At 45.7% G+C, this 22,015-nt stretch overlaps 2 protein-coding genes across 3 annotated transcripts; both read right to left on the bottom strand.

The window, feature by feature from the left end:
• Positions 1–606: 606 nt before the first annotated feature.
• LOC110531513 (FACT complex subunit SPT16) lies at positions 607–21,297 on the bottom strand. Of its 2 annotated transcripts, XM_036989166.2 has the most exons (26): positions 21,155–21,223; positions 20,754–20,922; positions 19,752–19,844; positions 18,485–18,655; positions 18,117–18,269; positions 17,743–17,889; positions 17,348–17,499; positions 13,251–13,423; positions 13,047–13,137; positions 11,454–11,527; positions 11,197–11,309; positions 10,614–10,679; positions 10,309–10,407; positions 10,061–10,176; positions 9,521–9,674; positions 9,276–9,403; positions 8,849–9,111; positions 6,911–7,029; positions 6,575–6,628; positions 6,298–6,482; positions 5,906–5,981; positions 3,464–3,633; positions 2,095–2,224; positions 1,878–2,007; positions 1,710–1,784; positions 607–1,448 (listed from the first exon to the last, which is right to left on the bottom strand). In XM_036989166.2, exons 2-26 carry the CDS (start codon positions 20,817–20,819, stop codon positions 1,342–1,344), a joined length of 3,105 nt encoding a protein of 1,034 aa, XP_036845061.1. In that variant the 5' UTR covers positions 20,820–20,922; positions 21,155–21,223; the 3' UTR covers positions 607–1,341. The 2 variants fall into 2 exon arrangements, 1 of the variants encoding a protein (XP_036845061.1); XR_016483105.1 differs by lacking the exons at positions 607–1,448; positions 1,710–1,784; positions 1,878–2,007; ... (2 more) ...; positions 5,906–5,981; positions 6,298–6,482 and having other exon boundaries at positions 6,803–7,029; positions 20,754–21,297.
• On the bottom strand, positions 4,031–5,389 carry LOC149980776 (uncharacterized; the record flags this gene model as incomplete). The annotated part of the gene is made up of 1 exon (XM_090185636.1): positions 4,031–5,389. A coding segment is annotated over one exon (1,359 nt), but the record flags the coding sequence as incomplete, so codon positions are not given.
• Positions 21,298–22,015: the final 718 nt, after the last annotated feature.

The raw sequence follows: 22,015 nt of genomic DNA, 5'->3' as shown, positions 1-22,015 counted from the left end.
CCTCAGCAACGGTCCAACATCTAGTGGAACACCTTCCCAGAAGAGTAGAGGCTGTTACAGCAACAAAGGGGGAACCAAGTCCATATTAATGCCCATGATTTTTTTGGAACGAGATGTTCGACTGCCAGGTGTCCACATATTTTTGGTCATGTAGTGTACCTTCAGTTACAGCCAGTTATTTAATCCCCTCTGTCTGTGGAGCTCATTGTGGCCCAAAGACTTAAAGAGGGTTGGCTAAGAATGAAGGAATTCCTTTAGTTTAGATTTGACTTCCTGGTCCCATTGTTAGTTTCCCCTCATACCACCTGACAATTGTTGTTACTTACCTGGTTATTGGCAGAGATGGTAGCCAGACAACACTCTCCTTCCTCCGGTCCTGTGTTTATTTGTTAGTACTTTCAGTTCATTATTTTACGATGTGAAGCACTTTGTTACTTTCAAATCACTATGTACAAATTTTGTATGAGAATAATTTAACAGAAGACTGGTCATGCTAGACCAACACAGAAGTGAACACTGTAGCACAGAGAATGGTTAATCAATCTCATAGTTATTAATAGGCAGCATTGACAGTGACACTCAAATGAATGAAAAAGACAAAATAACCACTATTTTTGAATTTTATTACAAAAACATCAGGATTTTTTATTAACAATTCAACAGTCTACCTATCCAGGATTAACAGAAAGATGGAGGAAAGTGGTGGGGAAATTAGAGACATTGAGGTTCTTGAGCGTCAGTCAGTCTGTACAAACCCCCATAAAAAAGGAATTGGAAAACGGAATTGATATCTGCTCTGCTCTGCCCCCCCCCACCCCCACCCCCCACACACACACCGCTCTCAACAAATAAACTATGTCCAAGAAGGACAGAACGGTAGAAAGGAGGAATGGAAGATTATTTGTTTAGACTAAATCTTGTAAAAATGCTTAGCAGAAGATACTGTATCATCACTGCTTACTATATTGGTTTAGAAACAATTTAACAGAAAAACAATAGTTTGCAATTAAAACCCTTTCAAAACACACACACACACACACACACACACCTGGCCCTTGGAAACAGAGGAATGAGTTGCCAAAGGAATGGAGGGAGGAATGAACCGTCTACCGTCAGGTACGATATGCCCATTTAATCACGACACTCACGGCCTAATACAAACGCATGGGTGTGCTACTACCTCTATATACACATCGTATAGCGTGTGTGTGTGTGTGTGTGTGTGTGAGAGAAAGACAAAGGGAAATGACAGAGCCAAGATGAATTAGAGGAGAGGGGGATTGAATCAACAATGTTTCTGGCAGTGTGTGCGTAGGTGAGACAGTCTAGTGGTGGTGCCATTCAGTGGCGACGTTTCTTCTTGGCGCTGGGAGGCGGGGCTGACGAGCGACCCTTCCGCTTAGCCGACGAGGTCTCCTCCGCGTCCTCATAGTGAGACTCTTTGTCGGCTAGGAGAGGAGGTGCGAGACAGACACTCAATACCAAGACATTTGAAACTGATTTCACATTACAGGAAGAGTGTCAATATCAAAACACACGGGGACAAAGATGTCATAGGTCAGCGAAGAAGTTCCAATTCACATCGGATAACAAAGTAGGATTATTTTCCAGTGTTCCTCTACCATGGAGCAGCAAGCGATGGTACCTCTTGCTTCAGGGATGGTAAGCTAGGTTTCTCCCTCCTTGGGGAGAATGTAGAGTAGACTCACCTTTCCTGGCCTCCTCTTCCAACTCATCCCAGTCTTTACCGCTCTCCTCTTCACTGCCCAGCGACGCACTGTAGTCTGAAATACACACGGCCACACACACTACTAAGTCTCTGTGTGTGTGTGTGTGTGTGTGTGTGTGTGTGTGTGCGTCTCAACATGACTTCTTACCATTACCGGAGTCCTCACTCTCCGAGTCATAATCTTCATCACTGTCTTCCTCCTCTACCTCACTCTCGTCTGCCGAGGGGTTAAATGTCTCGTCTTCCCCCGACTCAGAGTCATCCTCTGCTCCTTCCCCCTGAGACAGATGGAGAGAGAAATACATTTGTCCAACATTTTCATTTTAACACGGTTTTGTATCTTGCAATAACACACACACACACACCTCGCTCTCCGGGTCTAAGAAAGACCAGCCCCCCTGTTCAAAGAAGCCCTCTGGATCGTCCACTATAGTCTTCATGATCTTAGTCCAGTTCAGAGACTGGACCCCCTCGGTGTACTTGATATCACAGGAACTGGACAGAGAATGACAGAGAGAGAGAGCGGGGGACACAGAGGAGAGCGGGGGACACAGAGGAGAGCGGGGGACACAGAGGAGAGCGGGGGACACAGAGGAGAACGAGGGACACAGAGGAGAACGAGACAGGTTTTTAAAGTATTCATTTCTTTTGAGGAGCTACACTTGGTAAAACTCTACTAAAACAAACTATTTCAAATCTAATTCCTTTCCCCCAAAAACAAATTCACAGTTAAAAAGGAAGAGGCTAAATCCATAAAGTGATTGGTTGATGGCTATATGACATTTAGCAGACACTTAATCCAGAGCGTTTAACAGATGTGCTTACATTTTCGTATTGGTTGCAGATCTGAAATCAAACCCACGACTTTAGCGTTGCGAGTGCCACACTACCTACTGATCCAGTCGACTTCAGCCCCTCCTTGATGGGGTCCAGTGAGTTGACAGACCGGCTAATAAGTTGATTGGTTAAGGTATTTATTAGTTAATTGATGTACTTCAGCCCCTCCTTGATGGGGTCCAGTGAGTGGACTGACTAATTGGTTAATCCGTGTTTTCCGTAGATTCATGGAGTAGCCAGCCAAACAGAAGAAAAGTAGCCAGCCAGGGGAGGGGGTATGTCCTCTGAATTTGAGGGGCAGAACAAGGTCCATTTGTGGTGGCCCCTGGTACATTCTAATGCCTTGATTCCATCCGAAATGCACAGCTAATTTATTAAATAGTTTAACAACTTTACCTCCCAGATTGGTAAGAGGAGTTGTGGCATTCAGTAGAAAGACTACAATTAAAATGACTGAAAATGTATGCATTCAGTGCGTTACTTGTTTTGGATATCGTCTAGGCCAAGACCTTCATGATCAGGACTATTTTATAAGGAAGAGAACCTTTAACATTAAACCTGTACTCTTGAAATTAAAAGTAATATTTAGTTTTACTGCAAAATATGAATTGCCACAATGCTTGTTCTTTAAAATGATGTATGTTATTGGATCTGCTGCTGTCGACACCTAGGATAAAGAAACCAATGTCATTTTGTAATTTGGGTGAACTACCACTAAGAGTTTGGCCTGTCAATCACTGTGGGTGGAATTTTCAGATGAGGGGGCAGGATGTTTGTGAGTCAGAGTTGGTAGGGTTTCAGACCTGTCAATCAATCACTGTGGGTGGGACTTTGAGGAAAGGCAGTAGATTAGTAATCTAGTCAGAAAAACTAGTCTGGGTTAATTGATGTACTTACTTGAGCCACTCCTTGATGGGGTCCAGTGAGTTGACGGGCACGGCGTTGATCATGGTGACCTTCTTGCTGTAGTCCTTGTAGACGATGACCACGTCAAAGTTCTTCAGGTGGAACTGAACACGCTCAAAATGAACCAGCTCGACCTCATCCAGAGTCACCACGAACGGAGGCTGGGGAAGGAGAGAGGGAGAGGACGGGGAAGGAGAGAGGGAAGAGGACGGGGAAGGAGAGAGGGAGAGGACGGGGAAGGAGAGAGGGAGAGGACGGGGAAGGAGAGAGGGAGAGGACGGGGAAGGAGAGAGGGAGAGGACAGGGAAGGAGAGAGGGAGAGGACGGGGAAGGAGAGAGGGAGAGGACGGGGTAGGAGAGAGGGAGAGGACGAGGAAGGAGAGAGGGAGGATGGAATGAAAACAGACTGCTGAGAGCATGTCCCTTTTAACCCCTTGAGGATTTTATTATTAGATCTGTATTCAAATACCTGCCTCAAGGCCTAACTTGGTTTAAAACACATGGGAGTAAGCAAGCAGTGCTGCTGGCTATATCAGGGAAGGTGTTGTACTACTACTACTAAACACCAGCGGCAGGAGCAGTAACAGTACTAGCAGCAGGAGCAGTACTAGCAGCAGGAGCAGTACTAGCAGCAGGAGCAGTACTAGCAGCAGTAACAGTACTAGCAGCAGGAGCAGTACTAGCAGCAGGAGCAGTACTAGCAGCAGTAACAGTACTAGCGGCAGGAGCGGTAACAGTACTAGCGGCAGGAGCGGTAACAGTACTAGCGGCAGGAGCGGTAACAGTACTAGCGGCAGGAGCGGTAACAGTACTAGCGGCAGGAGCGGTAACAGTACTAGCGGCAGGAGCGGTAACAGTACTAGCGGCAGGAGCGGTAACAGTACTAGCGGCAGGAGCGGTAACAGTACTAGCGGCAGGAGCGGTAACAGTACTAGCGGCAGGAGCGGTAACAGTACTAGCGGCAGGAGCGGTAACAGTACTAGCGGCAGGAGCGGTAACAGTACTAGCGGCAGGAGCGGTAACAGTACTAGCGGCAGGAGCGGTAACAGTACTAGCAGCAGTAACAGTACTAGCGGCAGGAGCGGTAACAGTACTAGCGGCAGGAGCGGTAACAGTACTAGCGGCAGGAGCGGTAACAGTACTAGCGGCAGGAGCGGTAACAGTACTAGCGGCAGGAGCGGTAACAGTACTAGCGGCAGGAGCAGTAACAGTACTAGCGGCAGGAGCGGTAACAGTACTAGCGGCAGGAGCGGTAACAGTACTAGCGGCAGGAGCGGTAACAGTACTAGCGGCAGGAGCGGTAACAGTACTAGCGGCAGGAGCGGTAACAGTACTAGCAGCAGTAACAGTACTAGCGGCGGTAACAGTACTAGCGGCAGGAGCGGTAACAGTACTAGCGGCAGGAGCGGTAACAGTACTAGCGGCAGGAGCGGTAACAGTACTAGCGGCAGGAGCGGTAACAGTACTAGCGGCAGGAGCGGTAACAGTACTAGCGGCAGGAGCGGTAACAGTACTAGCGGCAGGAGCGGTAACAGTACTAGCGGCAGGAGCGGTAACAGTACTAGCGGCAGGAGCGGTAACAGTACTAGCGGCAGGAGCGGTAACAGTACTAGCGGCAGGAGCGGTAACAGTACTAGCGGCAGGAGCGGTAACAGTACTAGCGGCAGGAGCGGTAACAGTACTAGCGGCAGGAGCGGTAACAGTACTAGCAGCAGGAGCGGTAACAGTACTAGCAGCAGGAGCGGTAACAGTACTAGCAGCAGGAGCGGTAACAGTACTAGCAGCAGGAGCGGTAACAGTACTAGCAGCAGGAGCGGTAACAGTACTAGCAGCAGGAGCGGTAACAGTACTAGCAGCAGGAGCGGTAACAGTACTAGCAGCAGGAGCGGTAACAGTACTAGCGGCAGGAGCGGTAACAGTACTAGCAGCAGTAACAGTACTAGCGGCAGTAACAGTACTAGCGGCAGGAGCGGTAACAGTACTAGCGGCAGGAGCGGTAACAGTACTAGCGGCAGGAGCGGTAACAGTACTAGCAGCAGGAGCGGTAACAGTACTAGCAGCAGTAACAGTACTAGCGGCAGGAGCGGTAACAGTACTAGCGGCAGGAGCGGTAACAGTACTAGCGGCAGGAGCGGTAACAGTACTAGCGGCAGAGCAGTAACAGTACTAGCAGCAGGAGCAGTAACAGTACTAGCAGCAGTAACAGTACTAGCGGCAGGAGCGGTAACAGTACTAGCAGCAGGAGCGGTAACAGTACTAGCAGCAGGAGCGGTAACAGTACTAGCAGCAGTAACAGTACTAGCGGCAGGAGCGGTAACAGTACTAGCGGCAGGAGCGGTAACAGTACTAGCGGCAGGAGCGGTAACAGTACTAGCGGCAGGAGCAGTAACAGTACTAGCAGCAGGAGCAGTAACAGTACTAGCAGGCACTCACCCACTCAGTTGTGTTACACAGGGAACTGGAGGTGGGCTGCAGCAGACAGGTACTCCTGTAGGGGGCGCCCTGGAACCTGAACACACACAGTAACTAACTTCAACAGTTTCATACAGTTCATTACTTGAACACCCAACTCTGTGCTGAAAGAAAAGAGCCACCCAAGTTGTGATCCTATGTTTCATATGATGCTAAACTCAGCCATCGCTCAGATACACATTAAAACATGAAATGTCCTTGGGAATCAATAGAACATCACTCAGAGAGGCACAAAAAGTAGACAAAATTCAAAGTGGGTGAATGTTTCCTTTAAATACTCACTTTCCCAAAATGACTTAACCCTGTCAATATCCCTCCAATCACTTCCCCCCCCCCCCCCCCCCCCCTCATACCCGAGGTCTCGGAAGGGCACTTCGAACTCCAGCTCCTCCTTGGTGAGGGTCTCCACCTTCTCGATGAAGTTCTTGAAGGCAGACTTGAGCTTGTGTCTCATCTCCCTCTCCATTTGCTCGGCGTACAGGTCGTCGCGGTCGTGCATGTGCTGGTGCTTGCCCAGGTCTGTGGTGATCTCACCCACCTAAGAGATAAGGTAGGATGAGACAATATGAAGACAATATAATAAGGTAAGATTAAATAAAGTTGTTCTCCTATGTTTTATCTCATATTTACCTCTGTGTAGAACTGCACGTCTGTGTGACGCTTCTTACCAAACATGATGGCGTTCTGATGGAGGACGAGGGGTGGGATTAGTCAAAATGGACACACAAACACATATCTAAACTAAATCAAGACCACTCCCACGTGCCACGGGGGAAAGCATAGACCCAAATACCCACATCTTGATTACCAATGCATAGAAAGTCAGACATCTTGTACTTAGCCTAAGGTCACACACACCTTGAGGTGGAAGTGCAGTCAGACATCTTGTACTTAGCCTAAGGTCACACACACCTTGAGGTGGAAGTGCAGTCAGACATCTTGTACTTAGCCTAAGGTCACACACACCTTGAGGTGGAAGTGCAGTACGATGATCATTTCTCCGTCACATGGCTGGAAGAGGGAGTGTTTAATGTTGTTGTAGAGAATGTCCACTTTGTCCCCACGGACGGACGTGAAACGGAAACCTGGACAGACAGACATGTTATTTACCAGGTTCTGTCCTGGACAGACAGACATGTTATTTACCAGGTTCTGTCCTGGACAGACAGACAGACATGTTATTTACCAGGTTCTGTCCTGGACAGACAGACAGACATGTTATTTACCAGGTTCTGTCCTGGACAGACAGACAGACATGTTATTTACCAGGTTCTGTCCTGGACAGACAGACAGACATGTTATTTACCAGGTTCTGTCCTGGACAGACAAGACATGTTATTTACCAGGTTCTGTCCTGGACAGACAGACAGACATGTTATTTACCAGGTTCTGTCCTGGACAGACAGACAGACATGTTATTTACCAGGTTCTGTCCTGGACAGACAATACATGTTATTTACCAGGTTCTGTCCTGGACAGACAGACAGACATGTTATTTACCAGGTTCTGTCCTGGACAGACAGACAGACATGTTATTTACCAGGTTCTGTCCTGGACAGACAGACAGACATGTTATTTACCAGGTTCTGTCCTGGACAGACAGACAGACATGTTATTTACCAGGTTCTGTCCTGGACAGACAAGACATGTTATTTACCAGGTTCTGTCCTGGACAGACAGACATGTTATTTACCAGGTTCTGTCCTGGACAGACAAGACATGTTATTTACCAGGTTCTGTCCTGGACAGACAAGACATGTTATTTACCAGGTTCTGTCCTGGACAGACAGACATGTTATTTACCAGGTTCTGTCCTGGACAGACAAGACATGTTATTTACCAGGTTCTGTCCTGGACAGACAAGACATGTTATTTACCAGGTTCTGTCCTGGACAGACAAGACATGTTATTTACCAGGTTCTGTCCTGGACAGACAAGACATGTTATTTACCAGGTTCTGTCCTGGACAGACAAGACGTGTTGTTTACCAGGTTCTGTCCTGGACAGACAGACATGTTGTTTACCAGGTTCTGTCCTGGACAGACAGACAGACATGTTATTTACCAGGTTCTGTCCTGGACAGACAGACATGTTATTTACCAGGTTCTGTCCTGGACAGACAAGACATGTTGTTTACCAGGTTCTGTCCTGGACAGACAGACATACATGTTGTTTACCAGGTTCTGTCCTGGACAGACAGACAGACATGTTATTTACCAGGTTCTGTCCTGGACAGACAGACATGTTATTTACCAGGTTCTGTCCTGGACAGACAATACATGTTATTTACCAGGTTCTGTCCTGGACAGACAAGACATGTTGTTTACCAGGTTCTGTCCTGGACAGACAGACAGACAGACATGTTATTTACCAGGTTCTGTCCTGGACAGACAGACATACATGTTATTTACCAGGTTCTGTCCTGGACAGACAAGACATGTTATTTACCAGGTTCTGTCCTGGACAGACAAGACATGTTGTTTACCAGGTTCTGTCCTGGACAGACAGACATGTTGTTTACCAGGTTCTGTCCTGGACAGACAGACATGTTGTTTACCAGGTTCTGTCCTGGACAGACAGGCATGTTATTTACCAGGTTCGTTGAGGCTGGAGGGACACACTTTTTCCTACTAGACCCCACTTTTTAGAGAAAAATACGTTTACTACGACTGATATGTAGTTGTCTCACCCAGCCATCTTAAGATGGATGCATTACCTGTAAGTCACTCTGGGTAAGAGAGTCAGCTAAATGACAAATGTTGATTGAGAGCACACAGCATTCTTGGTCTTTACAGCAACGCTGTGATCTGCGAAGAACCTCAACCATTCTCTCTTTCCCCTCTGTTCGTTCCTCCATTCCTCTCCTCCTCTCTCAATTCCTTGTTAATGGAACCTTTTCCTCACCGTTGGTATGGGCCTCCAGCGACCCCTGCATCCTCTTCTGGGCGATGTTGGGTCTGATGTAGAGGTCTTTGAGTTTGGGGTTGGAGCGGTTCAGGTTGATGACCAGAGAGTCCTGCTTGACGATGCCCTCCTTCTCCTTCTCCTCAGCCTCCCGGGTCTTATAGCGCTTCTGTACCTCCTTGATGATGCGGAAGGCGTTCTGGAGGTTAGTGGACGGGACTGTTGGGTCGCCAGGCGCCTTGAGGTTCGACGCCCGGTACGTACTGAGGGTGGGGGGGATATGAGCAACGTCAGACACAGCAGCAGGTGGATAAAGATGGATAAAAACACACACACACACACACACGGACTATCAGTCTATCTGCTGGATAGTTGACAACAGTGAAACATGCAGTACATGGGCACTTAGACACACATTTCCTCTCACATTTCTTTGACAAAGGTGGCATCAGGGTTGGGGAAAATGTTGCCCTCGTTGCGTCCCAGAGAGCTGCCGGGAACATAGAAGTTTATCCTCAGGTACGTCCAGTCTCCTTCCACCGACGAACTGATGTTCTACACAGACAGAGGGACACAGAAATGTTTTTTTTTTAATCCTCAGATAGGTATAGTCTCAAATTCGGTCAAATTGCGATTCGTGTCTGTCTGTGTGTGTGAGTGTGAGAGGTGTACCTTGATGGTAGCGATATGGAAAGGGGTGGCGATACCGAAGACAGGCATAACAACCGTCTCATATTTCTTGTCGATGAAAATCTTCATGTCTCGAATATCTTTCTCTCGAGGCATCTGAGAGCCGTTCTTGTAGGAGACATTGGACTTTCTGGACCTGGAAAAGTGAAGGAAACACTGCATTTAATCATTTAATTCATTGGTGTCGTCACACATTTTTGGAAAGACGATCTACATAAACATAGGGAGTGAAATCATGAATTATTTAATCATGCAAATGTATGTTCTAGTTGTTTTCTACGAAAGATAATTTAGACCAACATAATACTAGAAATATCTCATTCTTCCTATAAATACTATAAATATCTCGTAATTCTCTCGTTCTTCCACCTCTCCCCAATCATGTAGATTCTACCACCTCTCCTCCTCCGTTCCATTCCACTCCTTCAACTGTTACCAGCCTCCTCTCATTCTGGTCTCCCATATCCCTCCAATTATTATACCATCATCCCTTCTCCTCCTCTTTTCCCCTCGTTCACTCACTTCTGGATCTGTTGCTCTCCTTTCTGTTCTGTCAGACGTCTCTTGGCCTCCTCGTTCACCTGATCGGCCAGCTCCTTCTGGTGAGCCCGCCTCTTCTCCTCTGCCGTCATCTCGTTCTGCCCAAATAAATAACAGTTTCTCACATTCTGACCAATCAAAAAGACAGCGTTTCAGCTCATACACACAAACTGAGATGGTGTAAGTATAGTGAATGTCTCTCAAGCACATACACAGACACACACACCCACCCTAGTCCTGTCCTGGAGTAAAGCTTGTCCACGCGCTCCCTTCCCCAGTAGTTCCTCTGCATCGTCAGCATCTTCCTCATCATCTTCCTCCTCATCGTTCTGTCAAGAAGAAACAAATCGTATTTTTGGGGGGGCTAAACTGGGTAGTTTGGGTCCTGGATACTGATTGGCCGAAACAGTATTTCAGCCGCGTGTATGTCAGACAATATACCATAGGCCTTGTTGCCTAAATATAAACAGAGGACATAGAGCCCTAACTAAACATTTAAAATAGATATGCACCTTAGATATGACATCTTTCGTACCTTTAGGAAGATTCCGACATTCTTTATCTTCTTCTTGACCGGAGTGAGAACTGTCGCTGGATCATCCTTAAAGATATACATTATACGTGTTTCTTTACTGCCATCACTGAGCAAATATCACAACCCAAATGTGATTGATAGATAACTAAATATGTTTGACAGTCACTTTGTTAAAAAAATAAAATCAAAAAAAGAGTGAAATATATCCTACTTTGTTGACCTGTATATTCTATAAACAGGGCACATTTCTTCCTTTCCCCCTCATCCTTCCACCCCCCGCCCCCCCCTCATCCTTCATCCCCCGCCCCCCCTCATCCTTCCACCCCCCGCACCCCCCTCATCCTTCATCCCCCGCCCCCCCTCATCCTTCCACCCCCCCTCATCCTTCCACCCCCCGCCCCCCCTCATCCTTCCACCCCCCCTCATCCTTCCACCCCCCGCCCCCCCTCATCCTTCCACCCCCCGCCCCCCCTCATCCTTCCACCCCCCGCCCCCCCTCAACCTTCCCCCCCTCATCCTTCCACCCCTCACCCCCCCTCAACCTTCCACCCCCCGCCCCCCCCTCATCCTTCCTCTCTCCTACCTCATTGATCTGTACGGAGTCTCCTATGAACAGGGCGTATTTCTTCTGCTCCTCCTTCTTCGCCTCCTTATTGACCAGGTCAGCGAACCCCAGGCTGATGCTCAGTACCATGCCTGTAAAACACACAACACACAGTGATGAGTGTCCGCTCTACACACCCTTTAAAATGGCCTCTGTATGAGACACTCACAAAACACCATGTCTACAAAGTATCCTACTTATAGTCAGTAAGACACTACAGTGACTTGAGTGCTCACCTTTCTTCAGTTTGTACTGGTTCTTACTGTTCAGGACCAGGGAACCCTCTCTGAACTCTATCCCCATGGCAAATCTACAGCAGGGAGAGGGGACGCACAAAATCAACACATGATAAATACTCTATCCTCAATAGGCTTGGGCAGTATACCGTAATATTGGGGTATTTACCAGCCAAATTGGCAGGTGGTTACACAGAGCATTTGGGAGCAGTTTTTATTTTATTTACTTCCCTATACAATACCAAACCCATGTAAAAAAATAAAAAAAAAATGTGTCAGCTCTGGAAGAGAAAATATCTAACCTAGTGGAGAAAGCAGGTACTGTGTTCTGTGATTAATCTTCACTATCATTTCTTTCAGAATGAAATGTGGCTGGTAAAATAAGGGTATTCACCAGCTACTGCGGCTGGTGGACCAAAAGTACATGTCCCACCCTGTTTGAAAATAGCCATGGGATGGTATTTTCCAATACTGCTGAATCTATTTCTTTGAAGTTTTTTAAAATACGTTTGTATATCTTTAAGTAAATACCTGCAGTCAAATTTAAACAAATTGCTGCACAAAACTAGAGACGAATAAGGTTTGTGTGTGTATGGAACATTTCTGGGATCTTTTATTTCAGCTCACGAAAAATGGGACCAACACAACATCCTGCGTTTATATTTTTGTTTAGGTGTAGATATGATAACCCGGAAGCCAGCCGGACCAATGTGTCGGAGGAAACACCGTACACCTAGCGATCTGGTCGATTGTGCGCCGCGCCATGGGTCTCCCGGTCGCGACCGGCTGCGACAGAGCCTGGGCTCGAACCCAGAGTCTCTGGTGTCTCTGCGATGCAGTGCCTTAGACCACTGCGCCACCCGGGAGGCCTTGAGTAGCATTTTTGAGTTACTTGTATAAGTGTATTATTAGCTGGGATGTCTGTCCTGCAAATACTTTAGATAAGATAAGAGTCGCAGACTGTATGTACACAAGCTCACAGTAATTTATTGGGTAAACCACCAACATGTCTGCATCACTGTGCCTTTTTCATTTCTATTATTTAACTAGGCAAGTCAGTTACGAACAAATTCTTATTTACAGTGACGGCCTACCCCGGACGATGCTGGGCCAATTGTACGCCGCCTTATGGGACTCCCAATGACGTCCGGATGTGATGCAGCCTGGATTCGAACCAGGTACTGCAGTGACGCCTCTTGGACTGAGATTCAGGGTGACAGGTAGGCCCTACAGCTGACCCCACAGCCCACCCCACAGCTGACCCCACAGCCCACCCCACAGCCGACCCCACAGCCCACAGCCGACCACACAGCCCACAATACAGCCGACCACACAGCCCACAACACAGCCTACAGCCGCTCGTTAGCATTAAGTTATCATTCTCTATGTGATTTTACATGTACTTGTTAGCATAGCTAACCTTCGGATTAAAGAGGATCAGTGGGGTTTGAAAATAGTGTCCTTTGTGTTCATCGCTGGTATTACAGAATATCCCGGAATGGCACAAGGTCGGTACGAAGGTATGACAATCTGGATTACCGCCCAAGCCTACAGGAGGCCATGTGTGTGAGAAGGTAAGAGTATGTGTCCTACCCTAGGTTCTTGGTGAATTTGGCCGCCAGGTCGGGCTTCTCCTTCTTGACGTAGTCCAACACGGCATTGTACACGTCGCAGATCTTTATACCTACAGAGAACAAGGTAAGAGGGAAAGAACTTGAAATAAAGTCTGGTTACGTAAATCATGTGTGCTCTACCCCGTAAAACACAAACACCCTGCATCTCCCTTCCATCCCTTACCGTGTTTGAGCTCTTTGAGTAGTTCCTCTTCCACCTGCAGTAGGAAGCTGTAGTTGTCCTGCATCTCCTGTGGGGGGTCCACCATCAGGGTCCGGACCAGGTTGGAGCAGTACGATTTGTAGCGGATCCCCATGGCACAGGTGATGGCCCCAAAGTGCATGTGGTTCTTATCGCTGAAGAGTTAGAGCAGTGTTATAAAAGGTGTTATAACGTCTTATGAGTCTGCAGTGACAGGTACTGTATGTGTGATACAGAAAGAAGTTGGTCTTTATCATCAAAATGGGTCACATTTTGGATTAACCCGTTAATTAAAAAAGAAAATAGTTTTGCATGTTAAGGTTGAGCACTGAAACTAGGTTCAAGAAATAGACATCACAGTGGGGACGGTCGTTGAAGACGTCGCCATGGAAGTGACACAACGACTAGGTTGAACAACATTTACTTCACCGTACATCGTTGCCATTACACTCAGGACAGGTCCATCAGACTTCCCGCGCAGGCGCACTAACAACAGAGTGATAGCCCCGTAATAACAGAAATATAGGCATCCTTAAAACATGAACTTAACAATCTCCCACTTTTCTTTAGACAAATAAAACAAAATATTGAAAATGTCCCCAGTATTGTTTAAGTTCCCCATTACAAATGGGTTGAGTGACAAGGTTTTTATTTGTATTACTCAAGTTGCCACTTTCCATTACTTTAGGAACACAAGACCGGATGCTCCCTTTTAGTCTGACAGTCAGCAGGCTGTTGCTTTGTGGTCGACCAGGAAAACAGCTTTGAGGTGTGGAATCACAGTTGTAGCAAAGGTCTGTGAGCCACCCCCCAGATGAAGTCATCAACATGACAGGTAGTAGTCCAGTCACATTGCAGTCTTGATCAAGCCAATAGAAGACTGCAGGATCCACTTGACATGTTTCCACCTGTACTCAGCATTGCCGCCTTCACTTTGTTGTACCAGTTGATAGATGCACCTGCCAGGCCATATCCACACTTTTTTTGTTTCCAGTGTTCCTTCGCTCTTAGCTTCAGGCGGAGGTCAGATGTCTGTCCCTTGACAGCTCCGTTTCCTGCAAAAATGCAGATTTGATGTCTATGGAATGAAGTTTCCATTTTTTTCTGGCAGATCACCGTCAGCAGCAATCTGAGTGACTGAGGCACATGTCAGTGAGTCGTTTGGGAGTTCTTTAGCAGCCAGCTCCTCTAAACCTCTAGCAACTAGACATGATTTTGGCACTATTCCGGTTAAGGGTAAACACCCACCGTGAGACATTTTTGTCCAATGTCTTTGACTTCCTCAAAACACTCAATTTTTCCTCCAGTTACTGATCTCATATAGTTTAGCCGAGTCAAATGACACGTTTTTTGTTTCAAGTACATCATTTTGAATGTCATTCTGTCTCAATTTTCTATTGGATGAAATCAGATGATCTACAAGTGACAGGTCAGCTGGCCCTGTTGTACCAGAAAGTGTAGCTGGTTCAGAGTACTGCAAGTTGGACCAGTTCTGGTGTTTTCCTTTGGCTTTTCTTGCTCGTCCAATGACTGTTGCTGTGTGTGGAATACCACTTTCGCTGTCCATGTATTTAACAGTTTGTCCAGTTTTCAGACTGGAACAACCACGTTGTCTTAACACATATGTCGATGAACGTTTTTCCTAATTTGAACACAACAGTATTACCTGTCATGGTTGAAGGTCTCTGCTCCATTTCCTGTTTCAGTGTCCGTATCATTGGATCCGACATCTGGTAGGTTTGTGTCTGTTAATGCATCCTTTTTGTTATTTGCAGTGGGAGGCTGATTCTCAGCAACAGCCCCTACATCTTGTTGATCATTTACTTTCCGCAATCTTGAGTGATGCAACCTGACAATGGTGCCTCCGTGTCTCACAAATATCACCACACCATCTCGGCCAATGACTACTCCCGGTCCTTTCCACTCTTGACAGTAAACTCATTTGTAGTGTACTTTGTTTCCAGTCTCGTATTTCTCATCTGCGGGACATAGCGGTTTACGCAGAGCCCTGTGAATTCTCTGAACACTCTGCTTCAGTGAACGCTTTTCTCACTGCATGTAGTGCTGAAAGGTGCTGTCCCACCCCCATGCACTCACACTGGTCCCTTCTAGTGCTGGTGGCTTGTCAACCAGTACAGAGGGAAGAGTAGGGTTCTGCCCCAACACTAGTTGCTATGGGCTGTAACTATGAACATTGTGCATTGAGTTTTTTGCCATCAAAGTCCAATCTAGGGCTGTTTTCCAGTCACATCCATTGTCTTGCTTCACTTTCAGCATGATCTCTGAGTGTCTGATTAGGTCTCTCCAGAAGTCCATTGCTCCATGGACTGTATGCAACAGTTGCTTTACTTCCATGTTGAATTTCTTTACCATTTCTCTTATTTCATTATTATTGAATTCTCCTCCATTGTCACTGTACAATTTCTGGGGCGGGCCATGCACACTTATCCAGGAGTGAATGAAGTGCTTGACCATTTCACTGGGTTTCTATGTATCCACAAGGCTTCCAGAACTGAAGCGTGTAAAGTGGTGGGTTATGTGACAGTACCACACACTTGGTCCAGGCTCATGTAGTTCTACGGCCACTGTTTCATTGCACTTGGAAGCCAGTGGCAAACCAACAGCTGGTTTGGGCTTAGGTTTGCTGTATTTCTGACATGTCTCACAACTGTTAACTATCTGCAGTAGAATGGAAATAATCTCATCATTATTCCCTGAACTGTGGAGTCATTTCTGAAGACTGTCAGCTGTAGCATGTCCAAACTGTTTGTGAAGTTAACAATACTTTGTGTTTCTGTGTCCGTCAGAATCTAATTTTTACATGGACTCTGACGTCCGTCTAAAATGTTTACACAATAGTGGGCCGATGTAGTAAGTTCAAGGGTCACTGGTTGTTTAAACATCACTGCCGTGTCATTTTCTATGTCTAGTACAGCCCCTGCCTTCTTGAGGGAAGCTTTGCTTAATAGTAAGGGGATATCTGTAGGGACCACCTCTGTTTCAATGTCTCTTAGTCTGACCAACGTTTACTGGTATCTTAAACTCTTGGTAGAATGGACAATTCTCTCATCTTCAAATGTGAAAGCGCCGTTGCTTGGTGTGCCAATCATATTTTGTACTTCTTTCATATTTCGTTCACTGACATCTCTATCAAGCCATTCTGCGCCACACACTGTCCGTGTCCATGCAGTATCACTCACAGCGGAACCTAAGGATTCAACTATAAAGATCTCAAAAGCAGATTAGTTTGAAAACAGTGTAATGGTACACTGCTCTCTCTCTGTGTTTACATGTTCCTCTGTTAGTTTAACGTGTTCATTTTTACAAGGACAGTCTTTAACCCAATGGTAAGTGCTCTGACAAATAGCATATTTTGATCTCTTTTCATATCTGTCCAGTGGATTTGTGCCGGGCAATGGCGCCCTCGTCTGGTGGTCTTGAGAACGTGACTTGTTGGCACCTTTTCTCTGCTGCTCAGTGTAATATTCCGCGTCCCTCACTTGCATTCCATCCGTCTTTCCATCAAAAATCCTTTTTAGTGCCGACTTCAATGACGCAAAGGTCAGCACAGTACAAGCAGTCAAAGCCAACTGTTCCCCCTAACATCCAGACAGGCAGTAGTATCTAGCAACTTGAAAGCTGACGCTGCATCCGGGAGAACCATGTCGTAATTGCGCATTCTATTGTACCTCTGTTCCAAATCAATGATGTAGTCCGTCATCGCAACCCGAAATGTCTCTACACTGTCAACGTTTGAATGTGCCTCGTAGGCACGGTCTTTCTCTTTACACACAGAATCCAGTGCTCTGATCAAAGTTCCCATACCGTCATCATTGCTGTATCTCTTGCTTTTCCCTCTAACATTGCAGTTATTAGCCATCATCTGCTACCAATGTTAACTCAAAATGACAACGACTAGGCTCCAGTTGAACAACGTTTACTTCACATCCGTCGCCATTACACTCAGGTCCATCAACTGAGACTCCTGTGCAGGAGCACTAATAACAGAGTGATAGCACAGTAATAACAGAAATATAGGGATACTTAAAACATGAACATAACAGGAAGCAGCTGTTTACCTGACGACGCTGAACTTGAGGCTGTAGTTGCCCCCACTCTGAATAATGGGGGGGTAACACATCTCGACCGTGGAGGGGTCTGCTCCCCCCAGATACTTCTTCTCCTCGATTGCCTTCTCCACAGACTCAGCCAGCTTACTGTGGCGCACCTTCTGTTAGGGAACAGAGGAGAGAACACATTCAGGAAACAATGCTTTGTTTCTGTCATCTTGGGGACAAAATGAGATGGTTCAAAACTATTTGGACATAGTCTAGATCTTAAATTTGACTGCACCTGTCTGAATGATAACAGTGGCTTTCCAGGATGGCTATATCATATGAATGTGGTTGCTGGGATGTTGCACCCGTCTACAGGCGATGGAGGAGCGGGTAATGAGCGTGACTACAAAGCCTACCTCGTCTGCGTCCACGATCTCCATGACGCGCTCCTTGAAGAACTTGGAGTAGACGTCGCTGGTGACGGCTGCAGCCTTCCTCATCAGAGCCAGTTCCCCATCCTCCTTCACGGCAATGGTGTAGGCCACCACCGCACTGATGTCCACCTGGGGGGAGGTGAGAGAGAGATGGAGGCAGGGAGAGCCCATAAGGATTGTGACCTGTTGCAGACCAATAACTAGCTACATGCGAGTCTCTTTTTAATGCAACACTGCCTCCCGCCACAGACCAGCTACCCACCATCCTGCAAATTGATACCACATGGAAACAATGATATTTTATTATCAACCCATCTCACCCCTTCCTCCCTCCCCACATTCCTCCTTTCGCTCACCTTCTCCAGGCCCTCGGCAGTGATCATGTCGTTCCAGCTCTTCATGTACTCGCCGGGGAACTTGTCCTTGCTGAACACACCCACAGTCTTGCCCTCCCTACTGGCCCTGATCGCCTCCACCATCTTCTCAAAGTTAACCTTGTTGCTCTCATTCTGAGGGAAGGAGGGGGAGAGGAGTGTTAAAGCGTTATCATTCTGCTCAAATACATTGACATGAGTGCATGCACTCACACACACACTTTCAAACACACGAACGGTCACACCAACTTCTTGTGCCACACACATTAAAGAACTGTCCTGAAATGGGGGAATACACATTGACAGCGAATCAGGGATAGAACATCCCGAGTCTACCAATCAACACTTACCTTTTCCCTGATGAGCAGTGTGATTGGTGGAACCCCGTTGGCGTTCTCATTGCCCTTGGTTACAGCCACCTGTTTAAGGAACTCCACCTTCTTTTTGCTGGCCAGGAAGATGATCTTAGACTCACAGAACACCATGATGGTGTCTGTCAGCTCATAACCAAACAGCCATGTCTGGAGAGGAAGGACAAGAGGGTATATGAATTACTCCATGCAATATGCTTATGCTGGAGTGTAAACTACCAAGGTTTCTTCAGAACAGAAGCCATAACACATACAGTGCATTCTGACCACCTTCCCCCATTTTCCACTTTGTTACATTACAACCTTATTCTAAAATGGATTTAAAAAAATGTTTAACCCTCAATCAACACAAAGCAAAAAACAGTAAAAAACTGAAATACCTTATGTAAATATTCAGACCCTTTGCTATGACTCGAAATTGAACTCAGGTGCATCCTATTTCTATCAATCATCCTTGAGATGTTTCTACAAGTTGATTGGATGTGATTTGGAAAGGGACACACCTGTCTATATAAAAAGGTCCCAAAGTTGACAGTACATGTCAGAGCAAAAACAAAGCCATGAGGTCAAAGGAATCGTCTGTAGAGCCCCGACACTGGATTGTGTCGAAGCACAGATCTCGGGAAGGGTCCCAAAAATTGTCTGCAGCATTGAAGGTCCCCAAGAACATGCTGGCCTCTATTCTTAAATGGAAGAAGTTTGGAACCACCAAGACTTCCTCGAGCTGGCCGCCCCAGCCAGACTGCGCAATCGGGGGAGAAGGGCCTTGGTGTGGGCGATGACCAAGAACCCGATAGCTGACCGTAAAGACCGTAAAATAGCTGTGCAGCAACGCTCCCCATCCAACCTGATCGAGCTTGAAGATCTGCAGAGAAGAATGGGAGAAACTCCCCAAATACAGGAGTGCCAAGCTTGTAGTGTCATACCCAAGAAGACTTGAGCCTGTAATCGCTGCCAAAGGAACTACAACAAAGTAATGAGAAAAGGGTCTGAATACTTATGTAAATATGTTCGGTTTTTACATTTGCAAAAATTTCTACACCGGTTTTTGCTTTGTCATTATGGGATAGTGTGTAGATTGAGGGGGGAATTTAACAAATATATTCTTTAGAATAAGACTAATGTAACAAAATGTAGAAAAAGTCAAGGAGTCTGAATACTTTCTGAATGCACTCATGCACACAATTTTCCCTGATGAGCTCAGTCAGGAATAACTCCTGGATAGGGTTAAGTCCATGAGTTTTACCTGCAGGGCAGTGGATTTGGCATACACTATCTCTTCGTCCACCCCGACGGAGACCACCATGGCATCCACTTTGCCAAACTCATCTTCTCCTTTCTAATAGAGAAAAATAGATACTTGTTGATTAACATAGAAATGTTTCACATTGTTCAAGCTAAGTCAACTAGTGAGCAAAAAGGTACAGTTAGCCACAGTCGTGGTCGACACGTTGCTTGTTCTTTTTGAGTGCGGGTGGTAAGTATGAATACATGGAAAGTTAGCTAACCAGTTAAGAACATGTTAGCTAAAGTTGATAACTATATCTATTGCTTTATCTCAATGAAGATTGAGAGAAAGTTGCTAGTGAACTACTGGTTGGCATTCAAATGCAGATGAGATCAATCGTTGTGCCCTCAAAAGAAAAAAGTGCATGCAACAAATCAGTGCCTGCTTGGCGCGATGTAAAGCTAGTTAGCTACAGTAAGCATGCTAGCTTGAAAATGTCAAACTTTGATGTTAGTTATGTGGACAAGCGGCAACTAGCTAGCAATCTCTGGCAAAACATTCCATGGTACTTTCTGACAACGTATTTTGGTGCAACTTCAGAATTAATTAATATTTTGCTGGACTGGCAACGTGCTAAAGTGGTTGTTCCACAAAGTGCCAGATATGGCTGGTTAAGCTAGTTAACTGTATATTAGCATAGCTAACGTTAACAGCCTGACTTGGTGGATAATATACAATGCATAATAAGTGGCCATGTTATAACTATCATTTTTAGGATGTGTAATGTCTCCTGCATGTATTCAATCTACAAGTGTTTCATAACTACATGTAAGTCTATATAATCAAATTGATCATTGCGGTTTGCGCTTCTGTAGCTACAAAACCAACCACGGCACTCACTCATGCTGAAAACAAAGTCAAAAAACGCACTTTAAAAACGTGGTTCCCCGCCGTGCCAGCATCCAGATTTTACTAGCTTTTACTAATTTGATATACAAATATTTATATCGTGCTAATTACCTTCCAATTGCCATATAATCGCTTGATTCGGCGGTAGTACGCTTCCTTGTCCAAGTTTACCGCCATAGCGAGTATTTTACACCTTCAAACTCCAGCTCCTGGCTTCTCAGAGCAGCACAGGCCGAATGAGCGTGGTTGCTGTTTTCTCGCACTTTCCACGCCTTGAAACCTATATCAAAAGAGATGTTTCTTTCCTTCTCGATATATGCACGGTGGTTACGTTCAGTTCTCCTCAAGATGTGCCTCTATGGTTGATATATTACCTTTTTTTTTGTATATATTTTTTGAAATATATATACACACATTAACATACACCCGTTTTGTTAAAAATCGATACAAATATAAAACGCATAATTTTTCTTCTGATTAAGAATTATGTAACATAATGCCCTGCTAACTACCTGTTTTGTTGCCCACACTGGTGCCAAGCATAAACGACTCGAAATAATGAATACCCTCCCCCCTTCTCTGTTTTCCCCCTCCCTCCCCGTTGTTAGTCTGTCGGGCATGTTGATGTTTGATAGGTCAATTACCACACTCGCCCCTATAATGGCAACCACATTATTTTGATAAAATAGCGACATGTGTTTATAAAATGCTGGTGGACTAATGTATATGCCACAAGTGGTTTGCTTATGTTTTTCTCTTGACCCATGCCTTGATTTCTATCTTTATTGAACGTACATGTTTATTTTTATATCAGTGCATAAAATCGTTTGATGGGGGGTTCTATTTGGGATATTTCATGCATATTGTTACCAAAGACAGTACTCGTGTGTTGTTTGTTACACATAGTGTATCATTTATTTGTTTTACATTGCTCGACAGCGCCTCCCAAGGTACATCTGAAAACCCGCCTCCGTCGGATCGTGGCTGTGACCATGCGCTTTTTTTCCCGCCACTGCATATTTTCCCGCCACCTCCAGAATTCGAAATTGCTGACACGTCACGCTGGAAACAAACGTATATTTAAAAAGTTTTTGACATCACTGCAGAAACCTCTTCTCCTTGCCGCTGAAATGGGATGTGCAGGGATGGCTCTTGAAAAAGTGATTTAAAAAATCATTAACTGGATTAGTTCATTTAATTTTCTGCAACGTTACCCCATTTTTCCCCCCTTATTTTTCCCTTTTAGGGATATAAACCAAAACACACACAAATCTTACCTAATGATACATAAAGCATTATTTTTCCATAAAACATTTATGATCATTAGTTCAAATTATCTACAAAAAAAATAACCTTTTCATTAATTTCCTTTT

The sequence above is a fragment of the Oncorhynchus mykiss genome, chromosome 9, assembly GCF_057628025.1.
Source record: "Oncorhynchus mykiss isolate SJ-2025 chromosome 9, ASM5762802v1, whole genome shotgun sequence".
In the NCBI taxonomy this organism is placed as follows: Eukaryota; Metazoa; Chordata; class Actinopteri; order Salmoniformes; family Salmonidae; genus Oncorhynchus; species Oncorhynchus mykiss.
Note: the sequence above shows the minus strand (reverse complement) of the source record. Positions and strands in the feature narration are given on the sequence as shown.